Source organism: Pristis pectinata, chromosome 2 (assembly GCF_009764475.1).
Source record: "Pristis pectinata isolate sPriPec2 chromosome 2, sPriPec2.1.pri, whole genome shotgun sequence".
NCBI lineage: Eukaryota > Metazoa > Chordata > Chondrichthyes > Rhinopristiformes > Pristidae > Pristis > Pristis pectinata.
Window position 1 is genome coordinate 75,010,424 of NC_067406.1, and position 24,884 is coordinate 75,035,307.

The 24,884-nt window shown below is 44.1% G+C and overlaps 1 protein-coding gene across 1 annotated transcript in view; it reads right to left on the minus strand.

The window, feature by feature from the left end:
- Positions 1-12,410, minus strand: part of tbc1d19 (TBC1 domain family, member 19) — an 81,769-nt gene extending 69,359 nt beyond the window's left edge. Inside the window, exon 1 of the mRNA XM_052042687.1 lies at positions 12,166-12,410. Within this exon, the coding sequence (XP_051898647.1) occupies positions 12,166-12,294 (129 nt within the window). The 5' untranslated portion in view covers positions 12,295-12,410. The remainder of the gene's footprint in view (positions 1-12,165) is intronic.
- Positions 12,411-24,884: the final 12,474 nt, after the last annotated feature.

Genomic DNA, 24,884 nt, shown 5'->3' on the forward strand with positions numbered 1-24,884 from the left:
CCAATGTTTAGCAAACAATACAACAGTTATAAAAGACAATCATGATATGCAACATGACAAAAAATATTGGTCCACTATTTTTTGCTCTAAATTAGCACTTAACAGTTTTACTGAAAATATTTTTAAAACAGGTGTCATTAAGCAGTCTTAGAATTTTACTCCTCCTAGGAGACCACAATGCCTCTCTGAGCAATCTGTTTTACTTTGCTGCCCATCAATCTTCACCTATTTTCCATCTTCTCAAAAGCAGGTTTTACTTCTTTTAAAAATATTTAGATTCCATTATTGTTTCCCCACATGGCAATCCACATCCTAACAACTCACCTCAACAAAAAATAACCTAATTTAACCAACATAGTTTCCAAAAAATTTACAATTTCTTTAAATTTGTTGTTTTCTTCCCACGTAATGAATGTTGTTATTGATTCATAGTCATGCAGCACGGAAACAGCCCCTTCACCCCACAGTGTCCTCGCCAGCCATCAAGTACCTACTCATACTGATCCTAGTTTCCAGCACTTGGCCCATAGCCTTCTATGCCATGGCATTTCAAGTGTCCATCTAAATACATGTTGTTAAAATACCAAACTCCACCAACCCTCAGGCAGTATATTTCAGATTTCAACCACCCTCTGGGTGAAAATGTTTCCTCAAGTTCCCGACCCCTTCGCAGAAACCTACGCCCTCTGGTTATCGAACCCATTGCTGTGGGGAAAAGTAAGAGATATCTTTATTAGTCACATATACATCGAAACACAAAGTGAAATGCATCTTTTGCGTAGAGTGTTCTGGGGGCAGCCTGCAAGTGTCGCCACTCTTCCAGCGCCAACATAGCATGCCCACAACTTCCTAACCCGTACATCTTTGGAATGTGGGAGGAAACCGGAGCACCCGGAGGAAACCCACGCAGACACAGGGAGAATGTACAAACTTCTCACAGACAGTGGCTGGAATTGAACCTGGGTCACTGGAGCTGTAATAGCATTACGCTAACTGCTACGCTACTGTGCCTGTTTCTTACTACCTACTCTTTCTATGCCACTCAATTTTGTACATCTCTATCAGGTCCTCTCCTAGCCTTCTCCACTCCAGAGAAAATAAACTCAGCCTATCCAGTCTCCCCTCCTAACTGAAATGTTTCATCCCAGGCAATATCCTGGTGAATCTCATCTGCACTGTCTTCTGTGCAATCACATATTTTCTAGAGCAAGGTGACCAGAACTGCATACAGTGCTCCAGTTGTGACTTACATAATATTTTATATAATTTTATATAAGGTCGATGGTGAGGTCCCTGACAAAGAACAATCCAACCAAGACCTCAACGGTGGAACAGGCTGTAGTATGAAAGGCCAGGGGTCAGGTGACAGTGACAACACTACTGACCCCCATGGTCGGATGACAGCATTGCCTATTAGGTCGGAAGCTACACCACTGTCAATCAAGGTTTGGCTCCACCCCATTAGGTAAACACCTTTGTCTTGCTGGACCACTCGGATTGGTCTGTGCGAGCACCTTTGTTCCTGGGCACATCTACTATTGGCCCGTTTAAGACACCTTTGTCCTTGCTGGGCCACCCAGCCCCCCAGCAGCATAAAAGTGCTGCATGTTTGGTTCCCTCCTGAGGCGCCGGGTCGAGATTACTGGCTAGTTGCAGGATACCTGCCTGCAGAGGGAAAGAGAGATAGAGACTCTCCGGCAACGATGTTGCACACTGCAAGAGGCAGCCCAAACGGCTCAGACCCGGGCCAATGACCTCGAGGTCCGGGGTACCGAGGTCACCTGCCAGCTGATCCAGGCACAGCAGGCACAAGCCGCCCGCAAAGCTGGCTGGCAGCCATATCCATTTAAAGTCTGAGCCCTGGTCTAGCGTGGTGACAGGCTGAATGCATGGCTGGGGGATGAGGATATATGGATGGATACGGACGATGAGGGGGCACTCAACGAGAAGGGGCTCCCTCTTGCCCGCCCTCCCCTCATCCACCCAAACCCCTGCATGCTCGACCCGTCACCATGCAGTCCCAGGTCCACCACAGAGGGGAGGGGAGTCAGGATGAGGCCTCCACAGGGGGAAGTGCCCTTGGTCCCTCCGAGACTACGGAACCCAGGATTTCTCCATCAAGGAGCTACCCAGCTGGCAGACCGGTACCACCAGCGGCCGGGCGAGCACCTGGCTATATGGCTGCTCCAACTGTGGGATGAGGGGGCCCCCAATGTGAGCCTCTCTCACCAGGAAGCGAGCGCCCTAGGGAGCTTGTCTTACCAACAGAGCATTAACAATGCCCTGCGGGCGCCACATGGAGGGACTGAGAACAACACTACTCTGTGGGATAGGGTAGTGAGCGCAGTGAGGGTCCAGTACCCTACCCTCCTCGAATGGAACTTATATGGGCGACCGCAGTGGAGCACGGTCAGTGAGGGCACCAGGGTCATCAGGGAATGGGCGCTGGTGACTGGCATCTATGAGAGGCCCGGCGATCACGGGTTGTTAGAAAACACCAGGGTGACCAGAGCGCTAACAGGATACCTGGTCACCACTGCGCACCCCGATTTGAGGCCAGTGGTCCTGCCCCTCATGGGACCGGTGAATGGGAAGACCGTGCAGGACGCCATCACCCTCCTGGAAGGGCTAGAGTTCTTGCAGTGGGGGAAGCCCACCCAGGTCCGTAGGGCAAAAACGAAGGCTGGAGACACAACCCCCCGTTTTACGCGCAAACAGCTATTCTTGGACCTGCTGCGCGCAGGAGTGGACCGTGCCAGCATAGATGGGATCCCAACCTCCATCATCTATGCGCTCTGGAAAGAGCAGTGCAGGGGGACATCTGGCCAAGGGAAAACCCATAACCACCCTGGGATCAAGCCCGACACAGGGGGCGCCCCCAACTTCCAGGCCACACGGGCTGCCTCCGATGACACTGCCTCTGTCCCTCCCCCACTCGAAGCAGTCTCTCCTGCCCTCCTGAGCTCCGGGACCTGCTGAGACAGGAAATAGCCCATCTCCGCCCACAGGAACCTTCACCCACGGGGTGGCAGACCCCCATCCCCCTCCCACAGGATGAAGGCCAGTGGTCCCAGCACATTTGTTCCACCACCCTCTCCTGTCTGGGAGACCTGAGGCCACATTTACCCGTCGCTGTACATTGGAGAAGGGGGAACATACAGAAGTGGATGGCACTCATCGACACGGGTGCCCAACACACCATCATCCTGGGTAACCCCGCCGCATGGACGGGGGCACAGATGCAGATAGAGGGGTTGGGGGGGTTCCCTTTTGCCCGCGAGAGAGGTCACAGTCCGCATGGCCATTGGGAACCAACCCCCTCGACCCGTAACAGTGTTGATAGCAAACTCGCCCGAGTGCATCCTTGGGATCAATGTCTTAAAGGGACAGTCTCTCCATACTAACCGGGGCAAGTTTACGTTCGGGGTCGCGCGGGCTACAGTCGTGGTCGGGGTAGCCAAATGCGAACAAGTTGTTGTTCCCCCTCCCTCCAAGGTCGGCTGTAGCCAACAGTACAGAGTGCCAGGGGGATGCCGAGATATCACTGAGGCCATTGCAGGGCACCCGGACAAGCCTTGGCATGCAGTGGTAGATTTAGATATCCATAGCCCCACTATCTGCCATGGCTTAATCCCTCGTAAAACAGCCATGTTCTTATGGGGACCTGAACAACAAGCCGCTTTTGAAGCAGCAAAGCAAGCTGTGGAACAAGCACTGCCACTTGCTCCCCGCCGGGCAGGTGTCCCTTTTGAATTGCAGGTGTCGGCCAGTGAGATGGTCGCCGAATGGAGCCTCTGGCAGAAGATCCAAGGGCGCAGAGCTGCTTATGAATTCGCCAGCACCTCCAATCAATCAGACTGCTGGATCTGCCTCCGAACCCCAGCACACGCCAGTGAAGCTCTCCCACTTACAGCGATACCCTTTAATGATCTCCAAATGAACTGTCTACACAGACTTGTTGCGCCTGTCGGGTTCAGTCTATCAGTTTTGGGGGGGGGGGGGGGGGGCCGGGCGGTAGTCCCCCACCACTCCGCTCTCCAATACAGAATATTTCTTCCAGTGATTCCCGATGGGGTGGGTGCTTCAAGAGCTGGTATTTCCCTTCTTACAATTTGACCTCAACCCAAGTCCCTACCCTCAGAGTCACCCCGCAGCCATCCAGTCAGCCGAGAGAATGTTGGTGCAGATTCCAAAATGACCACACTTCCACCTTTCCAGTCGGCTATAGTGACTGCGAGACCAACTGGTACCCAGGGGCCACAGTGACCACCGTCAGCAGCGCCGCTAAGCTGGGAGCTCCCTGGACCTTGAATGGCACCCACTGGGTCTGCGGGCACCATGCCTACCCGTGGCTCACCACGAGCTGGTACAGTTGCTGCTTCCCAGCGTTTGTGGTGCCCTATATCCACGCACTCGACGACCTCGGGGAGCACCCAGCATACAGCGCCCACTGGCGCAGAAGAGCCATCACAGCAGCGGAAAGGTTCTGGATGATTGCCTTTCCCATGTATGGCACAGCTCAACTGTCCCGAGAAGTCATAAGGATAACCAGCGTACTCCAGACAGTGGCTGACAAAACCAACATGTCACTGCAACGTACCAGGTATGCCCTGAACCAGACGACAGCAGAGCTGGCTGCCGTCAGGCTGATGGCCCTACAGAACAGGATGGCCCTGGACTACTTACTCGCTGCAGAAAGTGGAACCTGTGCAGTGGTGGGGAAGGAGTGCTGCACCTTTATCCCAGATGCATCCAGCAACATCACAGACCTGGCTGCTCACATTGGGGACTCGGTAACTAAAATTCAAAAGGCAAGGGACCAGCTCCTCCAGCATGACACCTCATGGGGAAACCGGTGGCCATTTGGGTCTCTGGGGGGATGGTGGGCAACTATCGTCCACGGGGCCACCACCCTCGTTTTAGTTGTAATAGCGGTCTGCATTTTGTGCTGTGCATGCCAACTTATTAGAACCACTTCTGCCATCCATTAAGTACCGCTCACTGACGCGTCTTTCTGTTAGCTTAGTTGTAGCTACCCCCATGATCGGCATATAGTATAACTTCCGAGGGGTGGAATGTAGTATGAAAGGCCAGGGGTCAGGTGACAGTGACAACACTACTGACCCCCATGGTCGGATGACAGCATTGCCTATTAGGTCGGAAGCTACACCACTGTCAATCAAGGTTTGGCTCCACCCCATTAGGTAAACACCTTTGTCTTGCTGGACCACTCGGATTGGTCTGTGCGAGCACCTTTGTTCCTGGCACATCTACTATTGGCCCGTCTAAGACACCTTTGTCCTTGCTGGGCCACCCAGCCCCCCAGCAGCATAAAAGTGCTGCATGTTTGGTTTTCTATCTCTTTCTGTCTCCGAGGATGTTGAGGTGAGCTGTGCACTACTTCAGGGCAGCTAGTTAAGGACTTCCAAGACCAAAGAGTCAATGTTTGTCCAGAATCAGGGTGTCCAAACATTGTACTGTTTATTCCTTGATCATTTGTACCCAGTTATTTTGTGTGTGTGTGTGTGTACATCACCCTCTGTCGTGATTTCCCTCCACATTCGTGATCTCCTGCTTGAGAGTGTGTGAGTGTGCATCTGGTCCCATTCATTCTGTCCCCGCGTTTGTCTTTGTTAATAAACCATTTTTAAATTACAAAGACTGTGTGTCCAGACCTTTACCTTTAAGATACCAAAAGAACCTTTCTCACAACACAGGTAGACAAAGTTACTTCAAACTCAACGAACTCAACGGCTGTGAAGGCGGATGAAGGCTGCAACAAATCCATCAGCTCCAATCGTCGTGGTTTCCATGCCACTGGAATCAGTTGGTTGGTTTGTGAAGCATCGTGTGCTTTTTGTAGTGCAACATCAAGTACACGTTAAACAAATACACGCACAGGCGTCTTCGCTCGGTGGGATATAATTTACCAATAACCTCCTCACTCTACTTGTTCCCCAGTACTTCCTGGAGACCTACCAATAAGTTTTTATATCCAAGCCTTCTTAGTCCTTCCAAAAGTGCATTACCTCACACTTACCAGGATTAAGTTCCATCTGCCATTTCTCTGCCTATCTTATCAACTCATCAGTGTTGTCCTGTAGCCAAAGAGTATCCTCCTCATCACCAACACTACTAATTTTTGTGCCATCAGTGAACTTATTCGTTCCCTTTACATTCACATCCAGATTATAATGTATATAACAAAATACAAGGCTCCCAGCACAAATCCCTGTGGTGCACCATTGTTCACAGACTTCCAATTGCAAAAATAACCCTGAACAATCACCCTCTTCCTCCTTTCACCATGCCAATTTCAGATCTAATTTACTGAAATAATCGGGGACTTTTAGCTTTTGGATCAGTCTCCCATTTGAGACCTTGTCAAAAGTCTTACTGGAGTCATATGGACTACATCAACCACACTACCCCCATCGATACACTTAGTCAGCTCCTCAAATTAGTCAGAAGGGATCTCCCCTAGATTAATCCCCGTTTCTCCAACTGCAGGTTAGTTCTGTCCCTCAGATTTTTGTTCCCAATGACTTCCCTATTATTGATGTTAGATTCACTGACCTGCAATTATCAACCAGTACTAATCAACAAGCTTCAAAACCTGGGCCTCTGTACCTCCCTTTGTAACTGGATCCTTGACTACCTTATCAGGAGACCATAGTCAGTGTGGATTGGTAGTAACATCTCCTCCTCACTGACAATCAACACAGACGCACCTCAAGGATGCGTGCTTAGCCCACTGCTCTGCTCTCTCTACACTCACTACTGTGTGGCTAGGCACAGCTGAAACGCTATCTGTAAATTCGCCCATCATACCACTGTTGTTGGCAGAATCTCAGATGGCGATGAAGAGGCGGACAAGAGTGAGATAGATCGGTTGATTGTGTGGTGTCACGACGACAACCTTGCACTCAACGTCAGTAAGACCAAGGAATTGATTGTGGACTTCAGGAAGGGAGATCGGGAGAACACACATCAGTCCCTATTGAGGGGTCAGCGGTGGAAAAGGTGAGCAGCTTCAAGTTCCTGGGCGTCAAAATCTCGGAGGATCTATCTTGGGCCCAACACATTGATGCAATCACAAAGAAGGAATGCCGGTGGCTCTACTTCTTCAGGTTGGGTGAGACTAGAATCAGGTTGGGTTAGACTAGAACAAGAGGTCATACATAGGTTTACAGTGAAAAGTGAAATATTTAAGGGGAATCTGAGGGGGAACTACTTCACTCAGAGGGTGGTGCAAGTGTGAAATGAGCTGCCAGCTGAAGTGGTGGATGAGTGTTCAATTGTAATATTTAAGAGAAGCTTGGATAGGTACATGGATGAGAGAGGTACGGAAGGCTATGGCCCAGGTGCAGGTACATGCGACTAGGCAGAAAACTGGGCTAGCATGGGCTAGATGGGCCAAAGGGCCTGTTTCTGTGCTGTAGTGCTCTATGAGTTTGAGGAGATTTGGTATGTCACCAAAGATGCTTGCAAATTTCTACAGATGTACAGTGGAGGGCATTCTGACTGATTTCATCACTGCTTGGTATGGAGGCTCCAATGCACAGGATTGAAAGAGGTTGAAGAGGGTTGTAGACTCAGCCAGCTACATCACGGGCACATCCCTCCCTGCCAGAGGACATCTTCAAGATGTCTCAAGAAGGTGGCATCCACCATTGAGGATCCTCATCATCCAGGACGTGCCCTCTTCTCATTACTACCATCAGGGAGGAGATACAGGAGCTTGAAGACCCACACTCAATGTTGCAAGAACAGCTTCTTCGTTTCTGCCATCAGATTTCTGAACGGTCCATGAACCCATCAGCACTACCTCATTATTCCTCTTTTGCACTATTTATTTATTTTTGTAACTTATAGTAAATTTTTATGTCTTGCACTGTACTGCAGTCGCAAAACAACAAATTTCACGACATATATTAGTGATAATAAACTTGATTATGATTCTTTCTCCTGCCGCCCATCTTCAGTAAATGTTCCACATTTGCTGTCATCCAGTCACCTGACACCTCTTCAATAGCCAAAGAAGTTATGAAAATTTCTGTCCAAGCCCCAGCAGTTTACTCGCTTGCCTCCCATAGTAGCTTGAGATATCAGGCCCTGGGGATTTATACACCTTTATGCCAGATAAAACATCTAACACCTCCTCCTGTTATTTTAAGAAACAGGCTTTACAAAGTTCCTGAGTCCGATGATGAACAGCACAACTTGCATTTATTTAGAATTTTAACATAATAAAACTTTCCCAATGAATTTCACATAAACTTCTTAGTGTAGCGGTTGCTACCGCGGAATAAAACAAGACGCTAGTCGGAGGATTGCCAAACAAGAAATGGTTTATTTTCCCACCTTGCGCGGGCCCTTTAAGGGAGAATGTTCCCGCCCAAATCAACCGGCAATGACGTAAGTACTACGTCATCAAGACTTTCCCGCGCGCGGGTTCTCCCCGTCGCTCGGAAAGACGAGGCCCGCCGCCATCTTGGGCCTCGTCGCTCCGACGCCGCGCGACCCGACTGCCGAGCCGGTTCACCCGACTAAACGGTGAGTCGCCACATAAGCATCAAATTTTGTTTAATACTAAATCACATTGACAAAGAGACAAGTCTTAAAAGGGGGAATGACAATGCTGGAAAGTTTGAAAGAGAATGTCAGATCTTTAGACCCTAGACCACTGAAAACAAGGCTGTCAACAACATTAGGATTAAAATTAATAACTGTAATCAAAATGTATCTACAAATGGATTAAAAGAGTGTGCAAAGCTACAAATTCTACCATGCTTTGGGGGCAAATACAAGATATTTCTGCCAGAGAGAACTTAAGCTGCGCAAGTGAAAGGCAAGTGCTACATCAATTTTAAAAAATGCCAATTGCCATGGACAGATCCACCAGCAAAAGATACATCCTTCCCATGAATTGCTGGATGGATGCAAATGATAAGACAAAAAGGAGGCAAAAAAACAAGAAACTGTTTAACCTACATGCCAGGACCAAGGAATGCTTGCTACTGATAGGAAAAGAAAGTATGGATGCAGTGGCTAGGGTCTGAAGGAGTACAGATTTCTCAGAGGGTTGTAGAGTTGTAAGAATGTTACAAGGTTGGAGGGCTAAGAGGCCATGGATGGATTTAAATGCAAGTCAAGAATTTTAAAACAGATGGGAAGACAAATGAACTCGGAAACTTTATGAAGCAGAGTTGTAGATAAGCTCAACCTTACAAATGACCAAAAATGGGAGTCAAACCAGGAGAACAATGTAGGCTCAAGGCAACAAATATGGAGTGTTCAGCAGTAGATGTGCTAAGGCAGAAAGGAAAAGGGCAATATTTTGAAGTTAGCAGGAGGAAATCTTTGCAATGAAAAGATCATGAGTATAAAAACTTGTCTAGAGACCAAGGTTAAATGCAGTGATTGATGAATACACAAGGCAAATCTCAACTCATGATGAATAACTAACCAAACCCAAGTAACGCAAAAGGACTCACTAATTATTTTGAATCCCTGCAAGAATATTCCAAACAATGTAATATTTAAAATTGGTAAAGACAAATGCATTATCATTAAAATTATTCAGTGTGCACATAATCCTGGCAGCAGAGAATCCAACAGTTGAAACTAAATAATTCTCAAAACTAGCCTTCAAATTTGTGATTTCTGTCAATCTCGTTGCCTGCACAGTCAATTCCGAATCAATATTAGGCAAGCAAAATGATGGAAGGTGTCTCTGACAGTGCTATCAGATGGCACTTACTCATCAATAAACTGCTCAGTGATGCATAATTTGCACTTCACTGGGGATACCCAAATCCAGGCCTCATCACAGCTTTAGTCCAAACATGACCCAAAAAGCTGAATTCCAGAAATGGGGTGAAAGTCATTGTCCTTGACATTAAAGTTGCATTCGACAGAGCGCAGCATTGAAGAGCCATCACAAACGTCAAGGTCTCTCTCACTGGTGAATACTGAAGCAAAGTATTCATTAAGGACCTCCCCTACCTCTTCCGACTCCGGGCACATGTTTCCTCTTTTATCCCTGATTGGTCCTACAGTCACTCTAGTCATCCTCCTATTCTTCATGTATGTGTAGAACGCCTTGGGGTTTTCCCTAATCTTACTCGCCAAGGCCTTCTCATGCTCCCTTCTAGTTCTCCTAAGTCCACTCTTAAGCTCCCTCCTGGCTACCTTGTAACTCTCCACAGCCCTGTCCGATCCATGCTACCTAAACCTTAGGTAAGCTTCTTTCTTCCTCCTGACAAGATATTCTACGTCGCTTGTCAACCATGGTTCCTTCACTCTACCATCCTTACCCTGCCTCAATGGGACAAACCTATCCAGAACCCCATGCAATTTCTCCCTGAACAACCTCCACATTTCCTCTCTGCAATTCCCCAAGAATGTCTGTTCCCAATTTATGCTCCCAAGTTCCTGCCTAATAGCATCATAATTCCCCCTCCCCCAGTTAAATACTTTCCCATATCATCATACCAGACAATATGGGAAAGGTCAAGGTAAAGGTCAAGGAGTTATGGTCACTACCTCCAAAAAGCTCTCCCACCAAGAGATCTGAAACCTGATCAGGCTCATTGCCTAGTACCAGGTCCAGAATGGCCTCTCTCCTAGCATGCCTGTCCATATACTGTGTCAGGGATGCTTCCTGGACACACCTAACAAACTCCACTCCATCTATCCCCTTTACACTAAGGAGGTGCCAATCAATATTCAGGAAGTTGAAATCACCCATGACAACAACCCTGTTATTTTTGCACCTCTCCAAAATCTGCCTCCCGATCTGCTCCTCAATGTCTCTGCTGCTATTGGGGGGGTCTGTAGAATACTCTCAATAGAGCGATCGCTCCCTTCCTGTTTCTGATGTCCACCCACACTGACTCAGTGGACGATCCCTCCAAGACATCCTCCCTTTCTACAGCTGTGACATTGTCCCTGATCAGCAAAGCCACTCCCCCACCTCTTTTACCTCCGTCCCTGTCCCTTCTGAAATATCTAAACCCCGGAATATCCAGCAGCCATTCCTGCCCTTGCGACAGCCAAGTCTCTGCAATGGTCACCACTCATAGTTCCAAGTACTCACCCATGTTCTAAGTTCATCACCCTTGTTCTGGATACTTCTCGCATTATAGTAGACACACTTCAGCCCATCCAACTGACTTTAATTTTGCCCTTTCAAATGCCTATCCTTCCTCACCATCTACTTTGCCCGCAAGAATATTGGTCCCCCTCCAGCTTGGGTGTAACTCGTCCCTTTTGCACAGGTCGTACCTTCCCCAGAAGAGATCCCAATAATCAACAGATCTGAAACCCTGCACCAACTCCTCAGCCATGCATTCCTCTGCCAAATCATCCTATTCTTACCCTTACTGGCACGTGGCACAGGTAGCAATCCAGAGATTACTACCCTTGAGGTCCTGCTTTTCAGCTTCCTACCTTTTAAGTTGTATTTCTGATGTTAACAGAATTTAGTGTCCTGATTTTGGAATTATTCAACAAAAAGTATTAGTTCTTAAGCCTTCGGGCTCAATCTGAACAGCTGGCAATCCTTCTCTGCCATTTATTTGTTAAACTGTAATAGATTCAATGCTGTGACGATGACCTTAGATGCCAATTTAGCCCTCGAAGCCAATAAACAAACATCCAACCAAAACAGCAAACAAATGCAACCACAATCATGTAAATTGGCTGCAAGGACCAAATTGTTACACAGAGCATCAATTACGAACGTGCACATTAAGAAAGTGTACATGACAGGAACAAGAGAGGTCCCCAACCATCCAAGTCCATGAGCAGGCTGGCCAGTTCTCAATGAGCAAGGAGACCCTCCAAAATTCGGCTATTTCTTCATAAATAAGCACATGTCCTTCCCCTAAGCTCAAATGAGACGACAGATAGTGCAGCAGCATGTGACAGGGAGCAGCATTCAACAGCATTTCATTGTCAGGTGACGGGAGGTGCTGACCAAAGCATCAATGCAAGGCTGGCGGGCTGGAACTTCCCTCGAATGCTGATCCAAAGAGGCAGATTTAATGTCCCTGAGTACTTATCTTCCCATCAGGGTTCGAGACAGATCCAGGTCCACCCAGGCAGGCGCGGGCCCTGACAAAGTGATCCCCCTGCCCCCCAACACCCGCCTGGACTCACCCTGGCCTCCCGCTCCAGCTCCGAGTGTAGCTGAGATCCCCGCAGCCGCTGCACAATGCGAGCAATGGTGACCGACAGCTGCCGCTGCTCCAGCTCCGATTCCTCTTCCACCTCCGATTCCGGCTCCATCCTCCGCTCCAGAAGCGAGTGCAGCACCGCCGCCGGCCGGCCGGCCGCTCGGTCGCTCGGTCGGTCGGGCCCCGGGTCAACCGAGCATCCAATCAATTGCCCTCCGTCGCCCGGCAACAACCAATCAATCCGCTCGCCTGCCGTCATCCGGCCACCAACCAACCAATTGCCCGGCGTCAGCCAGTAACCAACCAATCGCCGTGACCCGACGGCCAACCAGTGGCCCGCCCACCATCACCCGGTAACCAACCAGACGCCCGCCCACCATCACCCAGCAACTAAGCGCCCGCCGCTGCGGCACTAGTCACCCTGCGTACCTTTCCAAGCTGCAAGCAACCTCCTGCACTGCATGTTTACTGCTGCATTCTTGTAGCACCCTGTTTCTTCAATATTGTTAACGTAGCCCCTTTCCAACTGCGGTTACCGAGAATCATTCTGCAGTTATTCTACAGGCGAGAAGCCCTCATTATAGATTTCAATTGCTTCAACTCTCCATTCAGGATGTCCTGAATGGCTAAATAGTTCCTGGATCTCTGAATTTGCAGAGATTTAGAAAATTGAGTGTAGGATACCACCAACTAAAATCGCTCCCCCTGCATTCATTTTACATCGAGATATTTAGCCCAATGCAATCCAATTTGCCCCCTTTCCAGATTCAAGATTACTTTATTGTCATATACACCAGGGTGCAATGAAATTCTTTGCTTGTGTGAAGCTTGCGGAGTTAATAGTATACATGGTAATAATAAATGTAGCGATGAGCGCAAAACAACAGTATGGTGCAAAGAAACAACACCCCATTCATTCTCCCCTGCTGTTATTTCTTCATTAAACAATTATGCATAATTTACTATGTAATAACTTCAGTGACGATAGACTAAAAATCTGTCTTGGCTTAAATGTATCCAATGACAGGGACCAAGGGAGATCAATTAAACTAAACATCTTTATGAACTAATATCACTGTAAAATGCCCGAAAATGTGTTACAATTTCTTTCATGAGATTTTATTAGTTTTTTTTATATATACAGAAAGAGAATACTAAACCATAATTACCATAAAACATACTTACTGGCCTCAAACGTGGATCACTACCCTCAGAAAAATCTAAAGATAATGATTTTAATCTTACATGAAATTTACTTTGTTTTGTTTTTGTTCTAATTGTGTTCCTTCTTGTATAATTTTGTATAATTTATATTTAATTCATAGTTTTCTTGTGAAAATTGTGTATCTGATGCTACGTGCCCGTGATGCTGCTGCAAGTAAGTTTTTCATTTCACCTGAGCATGCATGTACTTCTGCATATGACAATGAACTCAGCTTTGACTTTGTCTTTGACATTATTTTAGCTTCTTACACTGTCTTATGTGTACCATCTAATCTTTATTTACACTTCATAAAATGTTTGCTGTCTGTGAGAATTCCTTGCTCAGTCACCTTAATAACAACACATTTGCTGGACACCATGGATCCCATTGAACCAGAAGCAGGCATCAGAATACAGGAAGTTCTTGTGAAAGAGAATACCAATCCTTTGCAGTAGATTTCTTTGATTCCAGCAGGAAATGTCTTTGGTTTCCTGCTGAATACAAAATCTAGGCAGTCTTAACTTTACCCTCCAGGTATGTGAAGAAAAGGAATTATTTATTTATGTAATAAAGTTTTTAGAATGTCAAAATTTAACTTATTGTTGCAATAATAATAGTAAAAAAATTATGTGCCTATTAACCAACTGTCCAACAGTACTAAACAGTCTTCTGATAAAAGGTCATTGACCTGAAACGTCAGCTTTACTCTTCCATCTCCACAGATACTGCCTGAATTGGTGAGTAATTCCAACACTGTTTTATTTCAATCTTTAGAAAGTTAGGATCTATTTCCTCTGTAATATCCACCAGTCTCTTTCTATTCTGGTCCATTCCTCTCTTTCCACCCACCTTCAAAACTTAATCAGAATCTTTATTGTCTATCAATCCACCTGTTGTCCAAGTTTGACAGCACAAAATAGTATTAATTAGCCACAATTCTAATCTTATACTATTTCCTTCAGCCAATGAATTGCGATCTTACTGGATATTACTTTGATTGAGTAAGCCTGCATGAAGTTAATTATTGTGATGATGCTGAGAGTAAGATCCCTCATTGGTGTTAAGTGGGAAATTTTGCTGAAGCAAGTTATCTTAGCATGTAAAATTATATATTAATGTTCTTAATTGAGAACGTAAAAACATGTTCATATAATGCTCTGTGCTTCCAGTGGTAATCCAATAATTGTTTTGTGCAAAACATCTGCGACAGGTGGCATATGTTTGCCTTGGCAGAGCACACCCAGAAGGAGAAAATTGCTTGTCAAAATACAAACGAAACAAAACAATTGTCATTCATCATCCAATCATTCAACTTGGTTGGATCCAAGCTCCTCAGTGGACCAACTACCAAACAGTGAGTTTTAAAAAAGCAAATCAGGGGAAGTATAGCTTATTATCCTGTAGAATTTCTTATTATCTCAAGCACGTCAGTCTTGCGTTCATAAGAATGAACAGGAAATTGCATTGCAAATTTTGTTCCTTTATAGTGAGTATGGTATTATTCATGCGTTTGTCAATTTTCTGGTTTGTAAAAATAAAGCAATTGCCAGGGACTTACACAAGAGTCTGGCTATGTAATTTATTTCAAATGCCAAACTCAACCTGTGGTCTGACTCTGTTTTTATTTAATTGCACCTTTATAATACTCTCAAGAATGATAAGCTCACACTCCAGCTGCATACTTGAGCAATGCAATCAGGGCAACAGGTCAAACAACTTTTCCAAATTTGTTTCTATATGTTGAATCTAATTGGCTTCACACATCCTGTCTACTCTTTCACACCTCTATACCAACAAGAGTATGTAAACTGTAATTTTATGGCATTGCGTAACTTGTATCCGAATAATTGCTGGCATCTTTTGGACTAATTGACATAAAGGTAGCCTGTTGACACTCAGCTATCTGATGAATGATTCATTAATGTGATCATTTGTGCAGATTCAAATTGGTAAAGTAAACATTCCAGCGATAAGAACAGACAATGCCTGAGTCCATTTTAAGAGTACAGGGGACAATTAGAGAGAAGAGGGCAACAGAAAAAAAGTTTCAATAGAAAGCTTGCAGTAGTTTTCTAAGCATTCAGCTGCAGATGTTGAAAATCTGAGATAAAAACAATGAATGCTGGAAATATTCAGTAGGTCAGACAGCATCTGTGGAGAGAGACACACAGGTCAATGACTTTTCATCAGTACTAGGAAAAGTCAGAAATCAAAGCTGTTTTAAATTGCAGAGGAGGGGGAGGAATGGAAAAATCAAAGGGAATGTCTGTGATAGAGTGGAGAACAGGGGAGGCTGAATGACACAAGTGGTGGTGCTGCTACCTGAGAGAAGGAGGCAAGGCTTGTTAACTGCTGCTGATTTGTCTGGAGGAGAGGTAAATGGTAGGGGATGAATGACAACGGAGGAAAGTGGAAAAATATCTTGGAGATGTGAGATACAGAACACTACAAAAGCTGGAAATCTAAAACAAAATAGAGAATCCCGAATGTACTCAGCACCTGTAAAGAAAGAAAAACTGGACAACACAGTGACATAGCTAATAGAACTGGGTTCAATCCTGACCTCAGGTGGTGTATGTGTGGAGTTTACATGCTCTCTCTGTGACTATATGGGTTTCTACCGGGTGCTTTGACTTCCTCCCACATCCCAAAGACATTCAGGAAGGTAGGTTACTTGACCATTGCAAACTGATCCTTGTGTATTGGTGAGTAGTAGAATCTGGGGGGGACTTGACACACAGTTGTTCGATCTGGAGATGTTGTTATCCAGAAGGTTCTTCAGAAGGGAAGAATGAGGCAGCAATGTGATGGTTACAACTGCAACAAAGTACAGGTCAGGCAGTGTCAGCAAGGAACAGCAAGTAACAAAAGGCTTGTTCTCGTGCTCTCCTGTTATAGAACAAACCAGTCTGAACCAATGTAATAAGACTCAGTAGTGATACGCACTGTGGAAAAGTACTGAGTAACACTGCCATAACACTTCAGGCTTACAGACAAAGAAAAATACAGAAATACAGAGCCAAATATGCTAAAAGTTTACAAACAGTTATATAAACATATAAACAAGCATAAAGAAAACTAAAACTACAAGAAAAATCAACAATCTGGACCATAATCCAACAATGGGAATGTGGGAAGAATAGGTTACAGGGAAAATTAATTGGGGAATGTGACTACGATGTGCCAAATAGCATCCTTCTATGTATGAGGAAATAGGGGGAAAAGAAAACTGAGTCAACATTACAGGTTGATGATCTTTCATTAGAACTGGCTATTTCTGACGCAAATTGGAAAAGCTGGTTATCTAAAGTTTTTAATTTCAACGTTAACTTCTAAACAGCTGAAATGTGCAGTCAGAGAATGAGGTGCTGTTGCTCGACCTTGCATTTGGCTTTGCTAGAACAGAGTAGGAGGCCAAAAGCAGTGAAGCCAGAGTGGGAGCGGCAGAGAGAATTAAACTGACAGGGAACTGGAAACTCATGGTCACCTTTGCTGATTGAAAGGGGATATTCTGCAGTCATCAAATCTGCATTTGGTTTCTACAATGTAGAGGATACCACACCAGAAGCACCAAATGAAGTACACGGACATGGAAGAAATACAAGCAAATTGTAGCTTCACCTGGTGGGAGAAGGAGAGTTGTTGCATCTCCTGCAGTTCCATAGGAAGGTGCATTGAGAAGGGGAGTGAATGCTGGTGGAGGTGGAAGAGTGAACTAGAGTCACTGAGGAAAGGTTTCCACAGAACACTGAAAAAGGTAGTGGTTGGAGATGCGTATTATTGTGGGATCACATTGAAGATTGCTGAAATTCCAGAGGATGATCTGTTGAAGGCTATTGGGGTAGAGGTATAGACAAGGGGAAGCCCATCCTTTCTCTAGGTGGGAGGAGAGAGGGTAAGAGCACAAATACAAGAAAGAACAGACAGATGTTGAAGGAGAAGCCATGTTTATGAAGAAAGGAAAATATCTGGAAAGCTCTGTTCAGTGTTGTTGCTCTGTTTGAATTTGAATGCTATTGCTATATGCACTTTTATGAGGCACATCTAACACCTTGGCTCTATAAAGGAGCAACCACATGGGGAATGACTGACAATAGATCTGTCACAAAAATTTGTGCCATTTACAGTCACCTGATGCTGACTTTGTTTCTGGACTGAAACTCTCTCTCCTGCCATTTACTGTTGAACCCCAGCAAACCAGATCAAATACGAGATGAGTCCTGCTTGGCATTAGACTGGATTTGTTCATTATTTAAGGCACACAAAAGTCCATCTCATGATGGGTAGTCAGAAACTTACCATGCAATGCAGTCACATAACGCCCATTAATTCCTCCTGCCCAAGGGGCTCTTTCAATTGCAAAACAGAGCTGCAGATTCTCCTGTTCTTGGATTCCTTGTGCTGAATTTATATCAAAATTGTTCTTATATCTCAAATGGATGCAGGGTGAAATATTCCTCCAGTTTCTGTACTATTCTGTGAAGGGAGCACCTTTGTAATTTTTGTGGGCTATCGATTAGCAAGTACATGATAGATCTCAGGGCCAGTCTCCATTAACAAAATAGCTTTCTTTCATGCTGTCACGTTCAGTGCCTGTGCATTCTCAACATGAGCTTCTCCCTCAAGAGTACCATGTAACCATTAAAAACATTTCCATCTTTTCCATGCAGGTTCTAAACGACTCACTGGCTCACTAACTGTGCACTGCTTATGGAGCCTCACTGTGCCTGAGTCGCATTATTTCCAATCTCCTGCTGAAACCTTGCTGTACTCAAATCTTGTGGCTGTTTAGTTCTCCTATAATTGGTGCTTTTCACAATGCTGCAAACCAAACAGTCATGTTTTGTTGCTTAATTCATGCTGACAGTGTAGATTCATAAACTCATGTTGTACTCAGAAAAAGCATTGTCACCTTTACTATTTTATCTGCCCTATTGTGAAGACCTGAGCTCCCATGGTGAACACTGATCAGCAATGATCAGTGGTTAGGTCAGAGTTTCCTCAAAGTAATATCTTTTATTTGTGAAACAGATTACCTACCTACCTCAACGCCAATTTTAGTATTTTTAGGGGGGTGTTTGAGAGACACTTTTGATATAGTAGATTACCAACAACTAACACAAATGCTTGCATTACATGTATGGCATTAACATTATCTCACACACACACATTTATTTACATACTTACATACAAATAGCCAAGAAATTTCCAAATAAATGCACAATATTGACATTGTTGTGTTTTGGTTCTTTAATGAGGTACAGACCTCTTCCTTGCTGTTTCCTCAAGGGCAGACTGATCAGTGCAGTTTCATCAAAATTGTACAGCAGTACAGAAAACATTTGTAATTTTTTTTTTTAAATTGGTCCTGGATTGGTACCTTCAGTTGCTAATAACAAACATGACATGGGATCAAACTGGGAAAGAAAAAAAGTCATTGAATTTATCAGAATATTTTTTTTGGCAACAAAAGTCTTTGTAAAGCCAAGAAAGGCAGCTTCCTACAGCTTAATGTACTTTTCACTCATAATGTACTTTTCGTTCTATACTAATCAAATACATATCCTGTGCCATTATAGTTTGAAATGATCAAGCACCAATTAGCAATAAAGTTTCAGAGATGGCATGTAATCTAGCAGGCAATTAGAAGAAGGTTTAAGATTATTGCAATTATTAAATGTGTCATATCTTGTCAGGTAACCAAAATGCCAAAATTGTTATACCTATTCCTGGTAGGACACCGTATAAATTAAACATCTTTAAATATTGTCATATTGAGACATAAGAAGGCAAAACTAATATAGAAGTTAGACCATGGATCAGTACATGGAATTACAATGTTGTGGCCATTACAGAGACTTGGCTGTCTCAAGGGTAGGATTGGCTGCTTGATGTTCCAGGGTTTAGCTATTTCAAAAGGCATAGGGAGGGAGGCAAGGGGGGAGGGGAGTGGCATTGCTAATCATTGGATAGTATCACAGCTGTAGAAAGGGAGGACATCATAGAAGGATCATCTATTGAGTCAGTGTGGGTGGAAGTCAAACAGGAAGGGAGCAATCATTCTATTGGGAGTATTCTATAGGCTTCCCAATAGCCACTGGGACACTGAGGAGGAGATGATTAGGCAGATTTTGGAAAGGTGAAAAAATAACAGTGTTGTTGTCATGGGTGACTTCAACTTTCCTAATATTGATTGGCACCTCCTTAGTGCAAAAGGTTTAGATGGAGCAGAATTTGTTAGATGTGTCCAGGAAGGATTCCTTACACAATATCTGGAGAGACCAACTAGAGGAGAGGCCATACTGGATCTAGTACCAGGCAATGAACCTGGTCAGATGACAGACCTGTTGGTGGGTGAGCATTTCAGAGATAGTGACCACAACTTCCAAACCTTTAGCATAGCCATGGACAAGAATAGGAACAGATGATATGGGAAAGTATTTAATTGGGGCTGGGCTAATTACGATGGTATTCGGCAGAAAATTGGGAGCGTAAATTGGGAACAGATGTTCTCGGGGAAATGCACAGCAGAAGAGTGGAGGTTGGTTGGGGACCACTTGCATGGAGTTATGGATAGGTTTGTCCCAATGAGACAGGGAAATGATAGTAGGGTGAATGAACTATGGTTGGCAAGAGCAATGGAATATTTAGTCAGGAGGAAGGAGGAAGCATACAAGGTTTAGGAAGCAAAAATCAGATAGGGGTCTTGAAAGTTAAGGTAGCCAGGAAGGAGCTTAAGAAGGGACTTAGGAGAGCTAGAAGGGGACATGAGAAGGCCTTGGCGAGAAGAATTAAGGAAAACCCCAAGGCATTCTACATGCACGTGAAGAACAAGGGAATGACTAAAGTGAAGGTAGGACCGCTCAGGGATAAAGGGGGAAATACGTGCCTGGAGGCAGAGCAGATAGGGGAGGTTCTTAATGAACACTTTGCTTCAGTGTTCACTAGGGAGAGGGACTTTGACAAATGAGGTCAGAGTAGAACAGGCTAATGTGCTGGAGCATGTCGAGGTTAAGAAAGAGGCAGTGTTGGAGCTTCTGAAAAACATTAGGATAGATAAGTTCCCAGGGCCAGATGGAATATACCCCTAGTTACTACAGGAAGTGAGGGAAGAGATTGCTGAGCGTTGGTACCAGAGGATTGGAGGATGGCAAATGTTGTTCCATTGTTCAAGAATCCTTGGAATTATAGACTAAGGAGTCTTACATCAGTGGTGGGCAAACTATTGGAGAGGATTTTTAGGCACAGGATATCTGAGCATTTGGAGAAGCATAGTCTTAGGGATAGTCAGTATGGCTTTGTGAAGGGCAGGGTGTGCCTCACGAGCCGAATTGAGTTTTCCAAGGAGGTGACAAAACAAATTGATTAAGTTAGAGTGGTGAGTGTGGTGTACATGGATTTTAGTAAGGCCTTTGACACGGTTCCCCATGGTAGGCTCATCCAGAAAGTCATGAGGCATGAGATCCATGGAAACTTGGCTGTGTGGATTTGGAATTAGCTTGCACACAGAAGGCAGAGGGTGGTAGTAGATGGAGCGTATTCTTCCTGGAAGTCAGTGACTAGTGGTGTTCCACGGGAATCTATTCTGGGACGCCTACTCTTTGTGATTTTTATAAATGGTTTGGATGAGGAAGTGGAAGGGTGGGTTGGTAAGTTTGCAGATAACATGAGGGTTGGAAGTGTTGTGGATAGTGTAGAAGGTTGTCATAGGTTACATAGGGATATAGACAGGATGCAGAGCTGGGCAGAGAAGTGGCAAATGGAGTTCAATTCGGAAAAGTGTGAAGTGATACACTTTGGAAGAATGAACTTGAAGGTGGAGTACAAGGTTAATGGCAGGATTCTTAGCAGTATGGAGGAACAGAGGGATCTTGGGGTCCACATCCATAGATCCCTCAAAATTTGCCACACAAGTTGATAGGGTGGTTAAGAAGGCATATGGTGGGCTGGCCTTTATTAGTCAGGGGATTGAGTTCAAGAGTCACAAGGTAATGTTGCAGCTCGATAAAATTCTGGTTAGACCACACTTAGAGTATTGTGTTCAGTTCTTGTCACCTTACGGTAGGAAGGATGTGGAAGCTTTAGAGAGGGTGCAGAGGACATTTACCAGGATGCTGCCTGGATTAGAGAATATGTCTGATGAGGATAGGTTGAGTGAGCTAGGGCTTTTCTCTTTGGAGCACAGGAGGATGAGAGGCAACCTGATAGAGGTATATAAGATTATGAAAGGTATAGATAGAGTGGACAGCCAGCACCTTTTTCCTAAGGTGGCAATGGCCAATACCAGAAGATATCCATTTAAGGTGAGTGGAGGAAAGTTTAGGGGAGATGTCAGAAGTAGTTTTTTTTTAAACACAGAGAGTGTAGGTACTTGGAATGCACTGCTGGGGGTGATGGTAGAGGCTGATACACTAGGGACATTTCAGAGACTTCGATAGGCACATGGATGTAAGAAAAATAGAAGGTTAAGGACTATGGAGGAGGGAAGGGTTAGATTGATCATGGACTAGGTTTATATAGGTCAGCACAACATCGTGGGCCAAAGGGCCTATACTGTACTCTTCTATGTTCTATGTAGAAGTTGTTAGTAAAATGGAACAGCTGTACTCCAGAGAAATATAATAAGTATGAACAACACATGGCAATGTTCCTAATCTCCTTATGATGTCAAACACCCATTCTGTGTATGCAAAAGTCCAGAAAAGATTGGTCGAAAGTGGGAGAAGATCCTTTTTAGTGTATTTCAAATTTACTCGGGCTTCCCCTAAGGAGCAAAACAGAAACTGTAATCAAACCCATATCCAATGACATGGTAAATTCCTGATCTCCTCAATTCAGTTTCCCCTTATTGATTGCATATCCCATTTAAAGACTAGAAAGTCTGAGGAAACCAATCACAAGGCCAGAGGTAGATAGCAGTTCCTTTGCAGGTAAAGATTGATTCAAAGCTAATGGTGAAGCCCCGACTGCAGATCCCCAATTTTCTACTACACCACCACACTTTATGGCAGCATCAAACTTGAATATATGTGTACGAAAGCAAAGTTCTGCAGATGCTAAAAATCTAAAATCAAAGCAAACAATACTGGAAGCATTCAGCAAAGTAGGCAGCATCTGTGGAGAAAGAAACAGACCTGGATTTATGCTACCTGTACACCTCCCAGTATAATTGACAATGCAAATGTGCAAATCCAAAGTTGCTATCAACTACTCATGTTACCTTTCATAGGCACACTATTACAATGCACTTTTCCAGTGTGGGAGATCTGTTGCAGTTTCCCCACTGGTTTTAGTTGGGAATCAGCTCAAGTCATCAGTGCCAGATTAAATGATTCTAGTAGTCCTTTTCCATTGATTTCAATGGATGAAAAGAGCTATGTAATATTATCTTTAGATTGTTGTTACTTTCTTCTGAGTTTATTCAAATGTTTTTAAATATTTTGTATTTTGAGGTTTTTAGTTTTTAATTGTTATATAATTTTTAATAGTTAATGTCATTTTTTAAAAATCGTTTTTGAATGTGTCAGTATCAGGAACAGCAGCCATGACAAAAGGCTTGGCTTAGCTGGCTGTCCACTTTTTTTTCAGGCATTTTGTGAGTAGGTCATCCTGTGACCCTTTCGCATGATGTCATTGACATTGCAGAAGCCCTGAGCGTTATTATGCTGGGTCATCTTTCCTCAGCAGGTCCTTGCCAGACGAATTGAGCGAGGCAGGTTCAGATTTGTAGATCAGCACCAAGCATGAGCAGCTGGCTGCTGACCACAATCCCTGGGCAACTTATAACACTTCAGGTCAGTAACTTTTCATTGGAATTGTGGTCACTGGTATGTTCCATGAAAGGTCATTCACCTGATATGATAACTGTTTCTCTCTCCACGCATTGTACCTAACCTTTGGGTGTTTCCAGCATTTTCTGCTTTTGTTTTGGATATATGACTCTCCATTTTTTTCCTCTAATTCATTAATAAATCTGATAATGTGTGGCACCACTAATCACTTCCTTTAACTGCATTCATTTTACCCCTACATTCTATCTTCCAACCTAATCTAAACTTCCTAGCCAGTCAATAATTTGCCTCCCGTTAGATGAGCTTCAACTTTAATTAAAACATGTCCTCTGAAATGTCTTCTCAAAGTCCATATTCATATGGATAGTGCAGACATAGACAAGATATATCCTCTGATGCAGAATACAAAGCTCGAGGTTTTAATAATAGCCTCTCGTTAAATCTAATAACAAATTCAAGAGGTAGTAATTAGAGAATGGAGACAAGAGATTACAGACGCAGGATTCTGAAGCAAAAAGCAAGATGCTGAAGGAACTCAGCAGGTCAGGCAGCATCTGTGAAGGCAAAGGGATAGTCAACATTTTGTGTCGAGACCCTGCAACATATAGGGAATGGTTAGGATGTGGAATTCACTGTAAGAAGGACTGGCTGAAACAAAAACAGATACATAGACAGACAAATTTATCTAGCATAAAAGGGAAAATTAGAAGAATATTTTGAAGGGGAAGGGGCTCATGAACACTTGTGTAGATCTGTTGGACCAAATAGCTAATTTGTTTTTTGTAAACTTCAACGTCAATATGATTCTATGTAAACTTCAAAGCCTTAGGGTTAAAAATATGATGAACATTGTTTAATAAAGTCACAGCTATGTTTATCTTGCTATGTATGTGTTCTGATTACATATGTGCAGCTTTCATTGGTGGCACAAAATTCATCAGCTGTACTGATGAAGGGATGGAGAGCCACTTCTTATTAATATTCATTCAATCTTCAAAAAAAGTTGAATTCTGTAACCAATTGATTATCCAATGATTAATTGATAAGTAATTATAATTTAAACCAGTTATTATTACTTAATCAGTATATGAGCGAGTGGCAGTCAGGAGTCAAATAGTAAAAGAGATGAGAGAGGACTGAGACAGGGAGCTTGGTGTTAGAGAAAGAATAGCTATAGTTAGAAAGTTATTTTGGTAATGTAACTCTATTATGCTTCTAATTCATAAATACGGTGATATGGCACACCATTAATCTCTTCCTTCCAGAGAAATACATACGTTTCACCACTATGTTCCACCTTCTACCCTAAATTAATTCTGTATTGTTGAATTTGCTTATTAAATCCTAAAGCTAGTTAATTATCTCTCATGTCCTGTTGACAAAACAGGGATGAATGCTAATTATTCTTAGCAGAGTTTCTAATTTCAAACATTCATGAGAGAGAGAGACACAGAGACACAGAGCAGAAAAAAGATGGATAGGAAAAATGAAGGCAAAGATTATTTCTGCACTGACCTCAAATCAAGTTTATCAAGTTCAAGTTTATTGTCATGGGCACACATACCCAGGGTATAAGTGCCATGAAAATTAGCTTTTTGCAGCAACAAAGCACAGTACTTTACAAACCTGACAGACATAAATGACATAAACGCAAGTTAATATAAATTATACATAACTTACATGACAGAATACACAATAAAAAATAAC